The sequence below is a fragment of the Oreochromis niloticus genome, linkage group LG18 (assembly GCF_001858045.2).
Source record: "Oreochromis niloticus isolate F11D_XX linkage group LG18, O_niloticus_UMD_NMBU, whole genome shotgun sequence".
NCBI classification, from domain to species: Eukaryota; Metazoa; Chordata; class Actinopteri; order Cichliformes; family Cichlidae; genus Oreochromis; species Oreochromis niloticus.
The window spans coordinates 12,956,579-12,972,399 of record NC_031982.2 but is presented as its reverse complement, the minus strand read 5'-3'; the positions used below and the strand labels follow the sequence as shown (position 1 = coordinate 12,972,399).

At 44.3% G+C, this 15,821-nt stretch overlaps 1 protein-coding gene across 1 annotated transcript; it reads right to left on the bottom strand.

Moving 5' to 3' along the window:
* Positions 1–655: 655 nt before the first annotated feature.
* On the bottom strand, positions 656–13,970 carry onecut3b (one cut homeobox 3b). The gene is made up of 2 exons (XM_005476162.4): positions 12,890–13,970; positions 656–4,537 (listed from the first exon to the last, which is right to left on the bottom strand). Exons 1-2 carry the CDS (start codon positions 13,968–13,970, stop codon positions 4,158–4,160), a joined length of 1,461 nt encoding a protein of 486 aa, XP_005476219.2. The 3' UTR covers positions 656–4,157.
* Between the last annotated feature and the right edge of the window lie 1,851 nt (positions 13,971–15,821).

The window sequence follows — 15,821 nt, the reverse complement described above, 5'->3', positions numbered from 1 at the left end:
CACACACACACACACACACACACACAGACTGAAAGTATCACTCCCCCTCTGCTCCCATCTCTCCTGTGCAGTCGGTTTCTCTGCCCTCCTCCATCACTCTCTTTCTCTCTCCCTTCATCTTTCCTCTTTTTTTGTCTCCGTTCTATTTGAAATTGATTGTCTCTACCATCACAAAGACACTTGGCTCTGATTGATTGATTGGTAAGGGAAGAGGGAGAGAACATCGACACTGGGGCTTCAAGAGCTCTAAGGTCTGACTGAAGGAAAAAGCAAATGACGCCATTTTAAAACACTGGAAGGAAGCGTATTTCAGCTGCCTGGCTGTCTGTTTGTTTCAGCTTCGACTGTTTCCTAAAGCAGACAAACAGCCAGGGTGATCAAATTTAGATTAAATGCAGAAAAATAAAAGCAGAGAAACTCCACACACAAACTCACACTCGCGCCTGTGGTATGAAACAAAGATATATAGAGATGGAAGTGCAGGGACTACTGGACACAAAGGGAAAGGTTACAACAAGAGGGGGAAACACACAGTAATGAATCTCAAAGACATACAAATACACATATTTTATACAAATACACAAACAGCACATAAAACACACAGGGGTAAAAAAAAAAAAAGGTACTTGAAAACCAAAACTCGGCTTTTTTTGTTTGTTTGTTTGTTTGTTTGTTTGTTTGTTTGTTTTTCCCCCAGTTTCTCCCCCTCACCTCCACCTGTAGAGGTACAGTTCATCCCGCAGGTTATATACACTAATATAGGATCCATGCATAAAAAGAATCGCTCATCCCACTCCTAAATGACAGAGGTGCTTTGGTTCGTTCTTTTTGTTTTAATATGTGAATCACTTCAACACACATAGGAAACAATTTTCAAACACAAACGAACAAAAAGAAAATGATGCAAAACAGAAATGATTCTGTCTTTGATGTGTTGTTATATATTGATTTCTTCTTTTCTTTGGCTGCATGTGTATTATGTCATTGCTTGCCTCTTTATTTATCCCTTATGCACTTTTCTACCCCCGGTCATACCCCTTCTTTCAGTCCAAAAAAAGGACTCCGTGCAAATCTACACACAATTTTAAAAAAAGAAATAAAAAACTGGAAAGCTGTCAAACCAAAAACCAGCTTACACTCCACACGCTTTTTCATAGAAATTCTAAATAAAACCCCCCAAACAATCATTTTGTTGTGACTTTAATGTCACGCTCATTGCTAAACATTGTCCTTATTGTTTCACTACATTAACTTTTACAGTCAAGATTTGAGGTATATCAAGATGAACTGTCTACCCATGCCTGCCTTGTTGTAATGCTACCCTGGAAAGAGGGACCAGCAAAGAGGGGGGAGCGGGGTAGGATCACCAATGTACATCATGTGTCGTCAGGAGATGGAAGGTTTCTTTTTTTTGTTTACTTGTTTCTGTTTTTTCTGTTTTTAGACCAGTTAAATTGAAACGGTGGCCAACGAGAGACAGGAAAGAGCAGGAGTGCAGGGCATTGTAAACAGTTAAATACACACACACACACACACACACCGACTCTCGGATTACAAATGACACAAAAATATCTCTGGAAGGAGTGTGTGTGCGTGTGTGTATCGTGAAGAGAGGACTTGGTGAGATGACATGATCTCATCGGTGTGTAAAAAAAAAAAAAAAACAGAATGGCAAGCGATCATTTCCCCTCACCGTGTGAAAAGAAGTGCTCAGAGTCCGAAAAAGTGGCCCTTTAATATCACGAGGACCCCTCCAGTGCTGCACCCCCTTCACCCAGTGTGTCCTCCCCCCACACCCCCTCATTTAAACATGTGTGTGCATATTTGTGTGTGATCAGAGCAGTCCATCCCCTGGTTGAAGGAAAAAGGCACTCAACTCTTCCCACATAACAAACAGGCTGTGTTTGCTATGCAGCACGACTGCTCCGTGGAAGTGCGTGCGTCCAAATCTGCATCTGTCTGCAACTCTGCATGTGTGTGTGTGTGTGTATACATCCCAGGTCCAGTGTGAACACAGCAGGCGTGGATTATCTTTGGTATTTACTGCTGGGTCACTGTCTGGTTATTTTCCGTGAGGTAGCCACACACACACATATTTCCCTCACCAACACTCTGCTTTGGGTTTGAACTTTTTAAAAAAAATGCAGTTTTCCTCCCTCTACACTCCAAAATCATTCCCAAATGACAACAACCTGTTTCCGAGCACTACACCTCCCAGTTTATGGGTTTATGGAGGAATATCACTTGCTACCTTCCAGTCTCATGATGGGCCTCTGATGCTCCCACCTCCCCTGCTGCACCCTTCCCCCTCCTGTCTGTGTCTCCTCCCTTATATGATTATCTCCCGCTAGAAGATGCTACACAACAAGTGGCTTTGCCCACACACACACACACAGAGAAAAAAATGTTATAAAAAGACACAAAGAAATCAGGCAATTCATATGGTGACCAAAGAAAACCATCAGCAGAGGAATGCAGTGACTGTCCATTTCAAAGAGGTCAAAGTTTAAAGATCAAGGAAGAGGTCCTTCACATCCACACAGTCCTTTTGTTCCATCAAACAGGTATTCACAAATATGCACAGTTTGTCTCTGTTTGGTATCCCTTCCTTGTCTGTGCATAGGATCAGTCTATGACATGATGATTTGTCTGTTTTGTTTTTGTTTCATTTTTTTTATCTTTAAGTTCTTACATTTTGTCAACAAGGTGCTTCTTTATATATTGTTTCAGCACGACATAGCACAATAGTCACGAGAAAGAAACCATGTGTCTATGGTACTATTATTACCCGCATCAATTAGTTGGGGAGGGGGAAAAGAAAATGAAAGAAAGACACATATCAAGAGAGTAGATAAATTGAGAATAGATAAGACAGAGAGAAAGAGAGATGAAATTAAAGATTATTTACAGACATTTCCATTATGTTTCATCTGGATCACATCAATGTTTTTCTTTTCTTTTTTAGTTTTTTTTCTGAGGTATGAAATAGGCAAACGTGCCGTATAGTGCTCACAATTTGTAGGTGTGTAATGACACAGACCAGACACTGCAGGGCACACTGGGGGTGGGGGGGGACTAAGTGGGCTGCATCTGTTCTCTGATTATCATAAAGAGGCAAACATCATTGGCACTCAGGATCCTATATTGTGACATTTGACCTCTGTGTTTGGCCGCTAGAACAGAATGCACCCACCTTCCCTCACTCCCTTCACTCGAGGACAACACTTTTTTTTATGTGTGGCATGTCATCCCTGTTTGATTGTTCTCCTTTTTGTAACCTGGAAATAACCTTTCAAGTGACTATGCAATCTGTGGCCGTGCAGCCGCTCAGTGTATGTAAAGAAGCAAACATTCAGCATGTGTGTCATTGGATGTTTGGATGAGTGTGTTTGAACCATTTCTCCTCCTGTTTGGTTCTCTGGGTGTTCAATCTGCAGCTGTGTGAGGAGCAACGCCAGCGCGCTGAGAACAGGTTGGCGTGTGGTTAGACTGGGCAGCAGATGACGCTGTTACTCCGACGTGCAGCGGGCTGAGTGGCTGCAGGGGAATAGTAATAATAATAATCATAATCATAATACACCCCCACTGTGGGCGATGTGAACGTTACGCACAGGTAGCAGACGATCTGCGGAGATCGTTTCACTTATACGTCACACATAAACGCACCTCTCAATCAGTCTCAGCGTGTCACTGAAACGCGCGTGTCGCTGATCGCAGGCCTGCAGATACACCTGCTATCTGATTATTTGTGAAGACCGCTCCAGGCCTGCTGTCTTTAAAGCTACTTGTTCCCTGACGCAAAACCCTCCCTCTCTCTTTCTCTCTTTTCCATGCTTCCACGCACACCCACAGCGTGTAGTGCAAATGGATGCTCTTTGGTTTTTCAGGCTGATTTTTTGTTTCCTGACGGCCACATGTGGTTGTTGGATCTTTGGTTTCAAGAGTCACATTTTGAAAATGCAAGTTAGCCCCTAAGAGTGGCATTCGGGTCAAAAAATAACACCGAGAAGGTCTGATCCATCTGCACAGAGTCCTCGGTACTCTGAGCAGATGGACCAGATAAGTGGTCTGAAGCCACAGCGCTCGGTAGCTCTGCAGTGACGGAGAGTCTTAGCGGAAAGGAACCCTCCATCCTCTCTACATCCGTCCTGCAGACGTCAGGCCTTGGAGAAGGAGACAGCAGAGGAGGTGCCGGGTTGGATTGGTGAGGCGCCGTTATTGTTGTTGTTGTTGTTGTTGTTGCTGCTGCTGCTGTTTCCGTGGGGTGTGTGCACGTGGCCGTGCGCCCCGAGACTGTGCTCCTCTGCGTCCCAGCGGTCTGGACAACGGCGGCGTGAGTTCATGAAGAAGTTGGAGACGGTGGAGAGCTCCAGGCCCAGCTGCTGGGAGATGGTGAGCTGCATCTCCTTGGAGGGCCGGCGGTTCTCTCTGAAGATGGCTACCAAGGTGCGACGCTGCAGGTCGGTGAAGACCAGTCGCTGCTTCTTTGGCACCTGGTTCCGCTCCCGTCCTCGGTCCTCCTCCTTGCGTTTACATGCTGGAGAGAAGAAGGAGACGGATAAAGGGAGGAAGGGAGAGAAGAATCACATGTTATATATGTGTCATATATAGTGGAGCACAAAATACATATGATACAGATAATATATACATTTAACATAATACTCAGGGAATAATAGCGGGGGTCGAAGGGAAATAGCAACAAAAAGCAGAGTGTAGAACCAAAAAGTTTAAAAGTGGTTATTTATGATCATGTTTCAGTGTGATGATGAAGTCCTGATGCTTAAGCGGAATGTGTTTAGGCCTGCATCACGATCTCTAATTGGCTATTTGAAAAGGGCACATTATGGGAACAGATTACTCCGTGTGTGTGAAACAGGAACATGCGCAAGCTGCAAAAGAAAGAATGAAAAGCAGGAAGACAGAGAGGAGAGGAGAGGAGCGGATCGAATTTAAATATTTAAAATGTGATTTAGTCTATACTACGGGCTGCCTTCTGAGTGAGAAGATGTTAAACTATATTAAAAATAATATCTAAACCTCACAGGTTTCTGTTTTAGGTGGGGTTATCCTGATATCAATGACCGAGTTTTTGTAGATTTCCAAACTGATGTTCAGCATTTAAAATCCAATATTATTGCTATTTAGGTTGCCAAACACGCTCTAAGTATTGAGATTGATTTCCGAACAGGTCTAGTTTTGTCCATTTAAATCACAAATTTAGCGGGTGTGAAACTTGCTAACAGCGGCCTTATCTTTAAGCTGTGCCGTGTCTTCCCCTGGTAAAGTCAAATTTGAGACTTGGTTAATTAGGCGGGGTTTTTCTTGCACCATTTATATTAATAACCGGAAATGAGCACTCAGATCTCTTACTGTTCCTGAATGCTACACTACATATTCTCGTTGGTTACTACCTGGTGCTGCAGCAGAACATAAAGTGAACAGTAACACTCAAAAGAGTAAACATCTTGCTCATTGAGACGGATCTGAAGTATTAAATCTCTAGACGTTTATTTCAAATGTGTGGTGACATGAGATAAACCGTCAGGCTCCGAGGAGAGGAGGAGAGGAAATATGTCTAAAACCTGTGCAGGCCTGAGTTATAACTCACCTGCATGCGGATTTGAAGTATTTATGTATGTAAACAATTCAGCCTGATTTGATCGTTGTGACTAATCGAGAAATAACGCGGTTATGGTGAATAGAGTGCTGTGATCGTGGATGTGTGTGTGCCTTGCTGAAACTGGTGGAGCTTGATGTGAAATGCTGACAAAGAAGCGGTCTGCCGTGCCTGGATGCACCGTCAGTAGGCTCGGCTCTGGCTGTGGAGACTGGAGGGAGTCTGTTCTGTTCTGCTGCCCTAAAAAGCTGCAATGATCGATTTTCCGCGGTTTTCTCCCGAACACGTGGTCCAGTAATCAGGGCTCCCTTCCCCACCCGATCGATCCCCATCGATCCGCGAGAACTCGGTGTGTTTGTGTGTGTGCGCGTGCGCGCGTGCGGGGGGGGGGACGTGAGCTCGGGCTGGGGAGTGTAGCTCGCGAACGCGCCTTGTGACGGACAGATGAGAAGAAATTGTTAATCTTTGGAAGAACAAAGAAAATGTGGCAGTCATCCAGTCTGGGTGCTTTGAATGGGGGTGGGGGGTGTCTCAGATAGATCACTGATTACATAGTTTTTAGGCCATATAAAGTGTGTGCGGGTGCACGAGATTGAGTTTGGGGATGTGCCTTGAAAAGCACCAAGGAATGATCACTGATATTTACCCCAGTGCCAGTGTTGGATGATTGTCAGTGTGTGTGTGTGTGTGTGTGTGTGTGTGTGTGTGTGTGTGTGTGTGCAGGGAAAGAATGAGAAGAAGGCAAGGTGGGGGTGGGGGCAGAAGATAAATAAGACTGGTTGCAGTGTGGAGGTGGTGGTGTATGCAAATGATTGATGACTTTACAGCAGGTTTAGACAACAGCAGTAAACAGATTTGACTGTGAGGTGGGGATCAATATGAATGTGCACATGTGTATGCATGCCTGCGCGCGTGCACGTGTGCGAATGGTCATTGTTCACGCTTTGTTACTGCAAGCAAAGCACAATTACCAAGATATTTTTCCTCAGCTGAATGTAGGTTATGTGCTCGTCCCTGCATTGTATCCTCCATCCCTCCTCTCGACTTCCTCAACTCTTTTCCTCTTGTTGTTTTTCTCAATTGTTTTAATTTGCCCCCGGATTGATAGCCCCCATATTGATTGATCCGCACTTCAGAACCATTTCATGGAACGTTTATTCAATTGGTTCAGGCCCAGCCATGCCAGAATCTCCTGAAGGCTCTCTAAGTGCTGTCTCAAACCAAACTCAATACTCCCTAATGTAATGACTGAATGCTAGTGCTAATATAGTGATAATTTAATATGTAATGCCTGTTTTCGAACAACTTGTGCTACCGGCCATTTTACAATGCCAACACCACTCTGGGTCTCCTCCATCAGCTCAGATGCAGCTCTGCAGCACAGAGGCCTGTGTGCAGTGCCTGCAAAACACATCTGCCGAGGAGTTAGCACAAGGCCTGGGCCCGCAATGGTCAGTGCATATCTCAGATAATCAATCAATTTCAAATGAGACTCCTTGAACGTCCCTCGCCTCGGTAGGAGACACAGGACCACAGGGAAGGAAAAGTGGGGGGTGCTCATTAAAGCGACCTCTCTTGAGACAAGAACCAAACTGTTATTGGTTATCTTTAGTGTGTCTCATTACTAAATGGGCTTTTCTGAAGAGACAAGCAGTCTCAAGTGGCAGTTGCGCATGTCATCTCTTTCATATGTCCCTGGTGTCAGCGGTGACAAAGGTATCAGGGCAACCGCCACTTTGTTTAATCTCAACCGCTTGCTGATCCAGAGATGAACTCGCTGGCTGTTCGGTGTGTTAAGCTGCACTTGTGCCTCGTTTAAGAGCACCTCGGCTTTATGACTGTGGCTGCCGGTGGCTGCTGTCTCTGCTTTCCCTTTCAGTGTGTGTGAATGTGCGCAAGTGAGCAGGTGTGCACACATGCTCGAACCTACGCTTTTCTACACTCTACTTAGAATAACATAAATAAATCGCCAATTACCCGATTAAAAATGATTGGACTGATATGCACTCTTTCTGTTTTGTTTCTAAACTTTAACTGCTCGACTTTAGAGGTCCCGCACCTGTCACGCACACCACTCGTGATTGGCTCCTGTAGCTCCTGATCCTGTGTTAAAATGAGAATTATGGCGAGCATCTGGAAACTTTCCTGCCAAAAACTCTGCACAGTAAAGGTCAAATGGAAACAACAAGAGGTAAAACACATTTTAGGTGGTTTTGTGTGAAAGCAGTCGATTAGAGATATGTAGTGTTGTTTTGTTTTGTTTTGTTTGTTTATACCAGGAAACGAATAGAGTTTTCGTGTGAAGACTCTCTGGCTGGTGTGCATTGAAATGTTCAGTGTGCAGGAGGAAACGTGAGATTCTCCGATCTCATCAGCTTTATGTCCTCAAGCCTCGAGAGATGAAAGCCAATAAGTGGATGTGAGTTACAATTAAAAGATTTTCTCTGGCCTGTTTTTCCTTTGATTTGGGAAAATGAAAATGCACAAGGCAACTCGTTTAATGTTACAGGAGAGTAGACTATTATGTGTCTTACCTGTGTGTGTGTGTGTGTGTGTGTGTGTGTGTGTGTGTGTGTGTGTGTGTGTGGGGCGTGAGGGGCAGACGGTGAACTAACCGCACCGTGCTGCTGCTAGTCGACGCCTGGACGGACGGATGAGATCGGGCTTTGTGTGCGGTGAGACGGGCCCTCTCCCGCCCTGGACGGACTACTGCAGGCGAGAAACAGTTTGGTGTCAATCATTCTCTGTCACACCTCCTCAGATGTACGGTTATTGATTATATTGATCAAGCTATAGGCCTATTCATTGCATTGCAGGGGAGTAAAGCGCCCGAATGACCCCTGCTCACCACAACACTGCGCAAGGCTGAAGCCAAACCGCCTCTTCGTCCTTTAAAACGGGCTACCCTCGATTGATTAGGATTGGCATATTTGAGAGCTGTCGTTTATTTCCCAGCTAAAGCCCGTGTTGTCCTGTTGAGACTAGTGATCGGCAGCTTTACAGAGTATTAGATCCTGTCTCGTAGTCCATAAAAGTCCTGTAAGCCCTGTAAACCAAGTTTTGCGCCTCTTCGTTTTTCTAAGATTTGTGTTTTTATTTTAAAAACGTAAAAACTAAATGCAGCATTCTCTCCACAGAGCACAAGCCTCAATCAAATATTTCGACAGTTTTTTGAGACCCTGAACACGGCGAATAAAGGAGAACAAAAAGAATAAATCTTTGTAAACTAAGCTACAAAGAAGCCGCTGGGAAATGTTCCCGAAACGCTTAGAAAGACTTACAATCAAGCCGTTGTTTAATCTAGTAGAACTTTATTTCTTCGGTGATGACTGATTCATTTATAAACTTTATATTCAAGCTTTAAATATTGGGCAATCAAAGTGATCTCTCTGTTTCTTTTTCCCTGTGTTTTTTTTTTTTTTTTAGTTATTATCGGGAAGGTTTAATATAATCTCAGCCTTTAATGTAGTCAAAGCAAAAAAACAACAAAACAAAACTGCACAATGTGTCTCTGATTTAGTAAGCAGTGTCCCGTCTGTAACAGACCTGTAATAATATCGAACACACAAACTAACCAAAAAATATTTTTCAAACACTTAAAAATACCTGGTGTACTGTAACTTATGAATGACATTATTATCTGGTGCCTATAAACAAGGACTATTTCTCTTCTCGGCCGTTTGGCTTAATGAATACATTTTCTACTCAAATTAAAGGGAAATTCTAGATAACGATAAAATTAGGTCTGGCTTACACATATCTCCGAGACAAATGCTCTCTGACACACAGAACATCTGCAGGGAATCTAAAGTCAAGTCAGTTTAATTTGTGATAACTTTTAAGAAAGAGCTTAAAAAGATTAAAAGGTTGGAGCTGAAAAGCTGTAATTCAGTCCTGACTAATGCAGTTTTATTGGTTGGGTGTTTGCACCTTTAACACCGAAGTGCTGCTGTGAGGGATTAGAAGGAGCTGTCCTTTCAGCACCACCAGGCCTTTTACAAACTGCCATGAGCAACATAAGGTTTAACAACACAAGGTGCTGCAAATGGATAATTAAGAAACTTTAGGTACTAACAGATGTTTATTTATATGTTTATTATTTAACACAAGTTCTGATTTCTACTCTAAAGCAGGTAAATTTGATATATTTCTACCACATATCCTCCTTACGGGTATTAGCTCTTAAACAAAATGCATCACCTTCTTATTATCACACATCTTTTTTCTATGTATTCTACAACCAGCTCATTTTTATTACTTCTATGCGAATCAAAATATTTGGCTAGAGCTTGTTTTAAATGTTTATGAAGCTATATAGAGCTTCTTTTGGTGTTGTACTGTATTGCCAATCTAAGTCGCAGCACATTAAGCCTCAGTCATACAGTGTGTCAAAATATTTGACACCGCTGTGCCAGGAGTGGCTATTCAAAATGAGTTCTGTCTGTTACAGAGAGAGATGACCAGAGACCAGGGATGAATTAAGGCTGGGAGGCAAAGACTCTGCTCTGCTGGTACAGAGCCAGAAGAGAAGGAAGGGGGAGGCATAGAGGGAAGGAGAGAGAGAGAGAGAGAATATGAGAGAGCTGAAGAGAGCAGAAGAGAGGAAATCAATACCGATTCAGAGCGAGTCAGATAAGCCTGAACAATGTATAGTGCAGACGCACTCTATAACCCAGTCACACACACACACACGTGTGCATGTGGAAGCATTCGCACAGACATACGCGCATGCATGTGTGTACACGCACTCAATGAAATGTGCTTGCAGGCCTTCCATAAAGATGCATTACAAACCTCATAAAGCATAGCAACCTTTAAAATCAAATGACATCACAACCTTGGATTGCTTTGAGGATTCGCTGACTTAAACAGAAAGCACTTACTCTGTCTCGGCAGGCAGCTGGATGCTCTGGTGCCCTTTGTCTACTGTAAGACCCTCCTAGGCTGTGATCTCTTTGTGTTTGTCTTTAGATATCAGCCTTCCAGCCCTGATTTCACTTGTTACAAATCTACAGTCGGGTTTCTCTTCTGGCTTCATAAATATCTGATCTGAGTTCTCAGCAGTGGGAGTCTACAGCATCCTTGTTGGTGTCAGAACTGTGCTATTGATGTTTCACAGGATGTTTAGGGTGTAAACAGCATTTTTGAAAACCACTTACACACCCTGTGCTGTGGGGTTTAGGCAGGAAGACTGCTGTGTGGTCCTCAGCTGTTAACCACAGATTTGACTTTGCTTACCTAGAAGATGCTGTTACAAGTGCTAACACAACCGCTGTCTGCCTCTCTCTTTCTTCCCCATCTCGCCTCCGTCTCTCTTATACTTATCAATTATTAAGGTCGGTATTGATCCTTTCACTACCCTGCCTCTATCTGGCTGTTCACACAAAGCCCAAACCTGCCTGCCCTTACTCAATCAATGGCATCTCCCAGCTCCTGCAGCCCTTTTTTCCACATGTCAGTTTTGCTTTTCTTGCTTTTGCACTTAAACCAAGTTGACCGAAGTTTTGTACATTCCAGTTTGTTCCATTTGGATTCCTCAGAAAATATGAGAAACAGAATACTGACATTAATCTTTCATGGCACGAGTAAGTTTGATGGGCATTAAGAGATGGCTCTGGTAAGAGGTAAGAGGATAGAAAATGGCTCAGTGCATTGTTTGACTATGAAGCAGCAGCTCTCATTCATCCTTTCCTCCAGTGAGCGTTTTTTTTGTTTTGTTTTGTTTTGTTTTGTTCTGTGGCGCCGAGCTCCTCGAGCCAAACAACCTGCCCGTCTGCCTGTTGCCAGGTTAACCACTGAAAGATTAGTGATATAATTGTCATGTGCTGCAGAGAAGAAGAGAGGAGAGAGAGAAACACAGAAGGAGAGCACCAGGGAGTGGGAGAGAAGGGGGTTGGGAAGGGGAAACGGCCTTATTGATCTCCTATGTGCAAAGCCAGGCAAACACTGAAAGGACAGAGCAACACTATTAATGACACTCAAAGCCTCAGCTTCTAATCCTCATCTATCTATCTATCTATCTATCTATCTATCTATCTATCTATCTATCTATCTATCTATCTATCTATCTATCTATCTATCTATCTATTGTGCCCATATTTCCTTATTGGATTGCGTTGTCTTGTCTAAAATCAGAGCGTTTCACTGATACAGTGAAATCTTATTGGTTTGGACAGCTATTCCTTTCAGTTGCACAATCTCATAGCAAATATGTCATTTTAAAGGGGGGAAAAGGGAAAACATTTCCTATTTGTTTTGCTAGTTTTTGTGGCTTTTAGCTTCACAAACTCTATATTCTCTACATTTTCTTGTTTGTACTTGTCCACGTTATCAATCCCCGCCCCAGTTTACAATCAATATTTCATCAGAACAGTTTGTGCAGCTCAAGGTTGCTTTGAAATAGATCTGGTGATCACATCTATGGGCTGCAGTACTATTTTCCACATATTTCATTTTTTTAAATAAATATTTAGGTCTACATGTTTAATTTTCTGAATGGATACCGTGTGGGAGTGTTAGTGATTTAAAGTTTTAAGTTTTAAAAAACTGAAAATCACAGTTTCATTTTGCTGTCTTGACCTGCGTGGATATCCTGAGTTAAAGAAAAAAAGCGCACCCTGGATCATACCTGCCCCTGTTCTAAATTTAAAGCTCGTGCTACATGGCACTAAATGAAAAGCGAGAGAGATCTTGCGGTTATTGCGTCTTTCAGCTCCGATACGGGCATCGATCGGTGTGCCACATTTAAAAGGGAGAGTGGGAACTGGCGCATTGATCAGGCAGCCTGGGGTCACCCCGCTTCTCTCGCGCGCAACTAGTTGGCCCGGAAGCCCCACCGCGCGCGCGCACACACAAACACAAGCTTGTAAAACAGGCGTCGTGGGAGGACAACTATTTCGGGGTTTTATTGTGAATCAATTGCGATTTGCTGTGTGTCGATCAAAAACTACAGGCCTGCAAATTTAGTTTACAACAGCAAGTGTGGTGGACGCAAATGTGCTCAAAGCATTCGCTATCAGGCGAAAACTATTCCTAGAGATCTGAGGGAAACACAAATAGATTTGTTTGCTGTCATTACACAAATCATATTCGCTTCCGGTTGAAGGAATTGCGGGTATGGTTAATTACGTTGATGAAGCTGCTGTGCCTCTGCGCGCCTTTGCTGGCTGAACTGTCCGTGGTGCTGAATCATTCTATTTTATTTGCGAGGCGACGGTGGAAGACTGAACGCTTTCTATGTAAAGTAATAATGCTGAAGGGATTGTATATTACCTGCCAGCCTGAGAGCAGACATCCGCTGAAACTCGGGTTCCTGCAGCCACTTCCACATCCTTCTGAAGGTCTCCCGTCCTGACTTGAGCTTACTCCAAGGTTTGGGGTTCCGTAGCAGGTCCGAGAGGGTGCCCTGCGACCGGCTTAAGATCCTCTGGGCGAATATGGCCTGCGGGATGGAGTAGCGCTTCAGCTCTGCTGTTATTCTCTGTGCCACCTCCTTAGTGTTGATCTCCTCAGCCTGAATGCCTGACCCTGATACTCCTTGGCTGGGTCCATGGCCGTGTCTCTCCCGGTCCCCCAGCATTACTGCGCCGTTTGCTTGCGAGTGAAGGTGACCGTGCGGGTGATGATGCATGCCGCTGATGTTGGAGATCATGCCGTGGCCATGTCCCCCTAAACTCCTGGCCAGATGCTCTTGGTCACTTCGGGACAGCATGGATGCGTGGGTCTCGAAGCCTGACACCGGAGAAAGCATCTTGGCGTCGGCGGGGAGGTGCGCGCTGGGGCCGTAGGCTGAGAGCGGCTGCTGGGAGTTGTGCAGAGAGCCCAGCCCGCTGGAAAGCGGGGACAGCGAGCCGTGGCCCATGCCCGACACGGACATCTCTTTAGAGTAGTGACTGTACAGATTGCCCATGGAGGTAAGACCACGGTGGTCGTCCCGCATCAGCGTGAAGCTCCCACTGACGTTCCCGGCCGAGAGTCGTTGGTGGGCGGCAGCATGGTGGTGTGAGTGCGGGTGGTGAAACTTGTCCGCCACTGTGGATATCGGAGGTAGATGCTGCAGGGGGGTCAGGGTTGTGTATGTGTTGCTAAGGCTCATCCCGGTTTCGCACATGCTGATGGACGGGTGCAGGTGTCCGGACAACGCAGACGGGTCTGTCCGGTAGTCTCCCCCGGACCCCTCCAGAAGCGAGGGCATGCCGGAGACCATGGCCGACCGCGCGCCGGGAGCGTGCGAGACCAGATTCCGGGGAGTAGAGCTGGGGGACGGCGACGGCCGAGCATGCGGGGAGTTCATGAGGTCTCCCGCCTGGGAGTGTGACGAGACGCTGTGAAGGTTCTCCATGGTGAGTTCCATGGCTGAAAGCATATATGTTCCCTTGTCCCACCCTCCCACCCTCTCCCTCTGTCTCTCCCTCTAACCGCTCTCTCACTCTCACTCAAACACACGCACTCTTTCTTACCCTCTAGCCCTGCCGGAGCAATAAAAATACCAACCCGTTAGAATGCCAATCCATTGATAACAATTATCCGACCAGTCCGGTGAGGCGAGGACGAGTTCTCTCCTGTCTGAAGCAGACACAGGACCGAACGCCTCAGCGGCGTCGTGGCGTTCATGTGGCTAGGAGCTCTCCAGGGCTGTATCTCATCTCTGGTCCAACAGCGCTTCCACTAAGAGCAGGCTGAGCCTCGTGCCAGAGAGCTGGGAGCGCGCATCTGTGTACTTAAAATGTTGGGCGGACACGAGCAGAGTCCTCCTCGCGGTCTACCTGACAGAGTTTAAAACACAACGAGTCGAAACAAAAAACAAAATTAGAAAACAAAAAACACAAAATATCCGAGTTTTATCTGAGCCTGCATGATTTTAGTTTGCAGAAGATTTAAAAATCCTCCACAGAGCAGAACAACCTTTGTCATTTGATAGTGCGTGCACGTGCGCCATCACCTGTGTGCGCGTGGCAGACACAGTCAGGACAGGTGAGGTCCAATGACGCGGAATGTGTGTAAAATACCGTTGGTATCTGTTTATAGACGCGGGAGTTCCTAACAGATAAACTTTGTTTTCCCACGGACTGTATGGTTTTGCATTTATGCGCTTAGTGATAAACCTGATCGAAGTATTGATTGACAGAGATTAATGACGTGGCACAGGCCGGTTAGGGTGGTGGCGGGGGCGAGTGAAGGAGGTCACAAAGTTAGGATCGCAACGTTGCAGACCAATAAGAGAAGAGCTTGCTGGTTTGTTCACCAAAGTTCACCAAATTGGGATTTTCACCTCAGTGTCGGATGTGCAAAGTGACGAGATTATTTTTATTCCCAAATCGTTCATCAAGATTTTACAAATTAAAAATTAATAAATAAATAAATTACAGTTTAGGAAAATGACGGGGATATTTTAACAGGCAAATAAATATACAGAACCAATCAGAGCACAGCTTCCTGACTTTTGATAGCGTCGTAATTTTACATGAAATCAGTGATTTGAAGCAATTGAAAGTGAAGCTGTAAGGTCTTTATTGAACATAATAATAATAATAGGAAGAAGAAGAAGAATTGTACACTCATCTTTTTGTTTGCAGACATATATTTATTATTATCTGTCCCTAATTGGACACTCGGACAGTTTCTCGGTGCCGGTGACTGATGTTTATACCATCCGCTTCATTCAGCTCCGACCGATATGCAGATGCTGCCCGTCTTTGTGTGTGTGTGTGTGTGTGTGTGTGTGTGTGTGTGTGTGTGTGTGTGTGTGTCTCACTTGTAAACGGTTTCCTTAGACATCTCAGTTTTAATATTGTGCCAGATTTGTGTTTGTTTATTTATTTATAGTTTATCGAGGCCAGCGTGTTTGTATTATAATATTTTATGCATTTGTTTTGTTTTATTTTACAACGAGAGAAGTGAAGAAATCACAAACCCACGAAAGAAAGACGTGAGAAAGACATCAGCAGTTTTAGGCCTCATCCATCTGTACTGCGGTTAATTTATTACAGAACATAAAATAGATTTTTTTAAAGGCAGATTTAGTTGTGAATGAAGTCAGCCAAAGTACCAAATTAAGAAAAAATAAATAAATATTATTATTATTATTTTACCTTATAACCATTTCTGAAGACATTTATAATGAAAATCTATATTTTTGTGACTGCATGCTGAACTTTGCTTATTTTTCGATATTTTTTTAATTCAACGTGGAGCTTTATTTAGA

Bases quoted from the DNA above. Each gene is read 5' to 3' on its own strand.
- onecut3b (XM_005476162.4), bottom strand. From the start codon at position 13,970: ATGGAACTCACCATGGAGAACCTTCACAGCGTCTCGTCACACTCCCAG. The intron at 4,538-12,889 runs GTAATATACAAT...TCTTCTCTCCAG, and splicing joins GTCTGCTCTCAGGCTGGCAG to CATGTAAACGCAAGGAGGAG.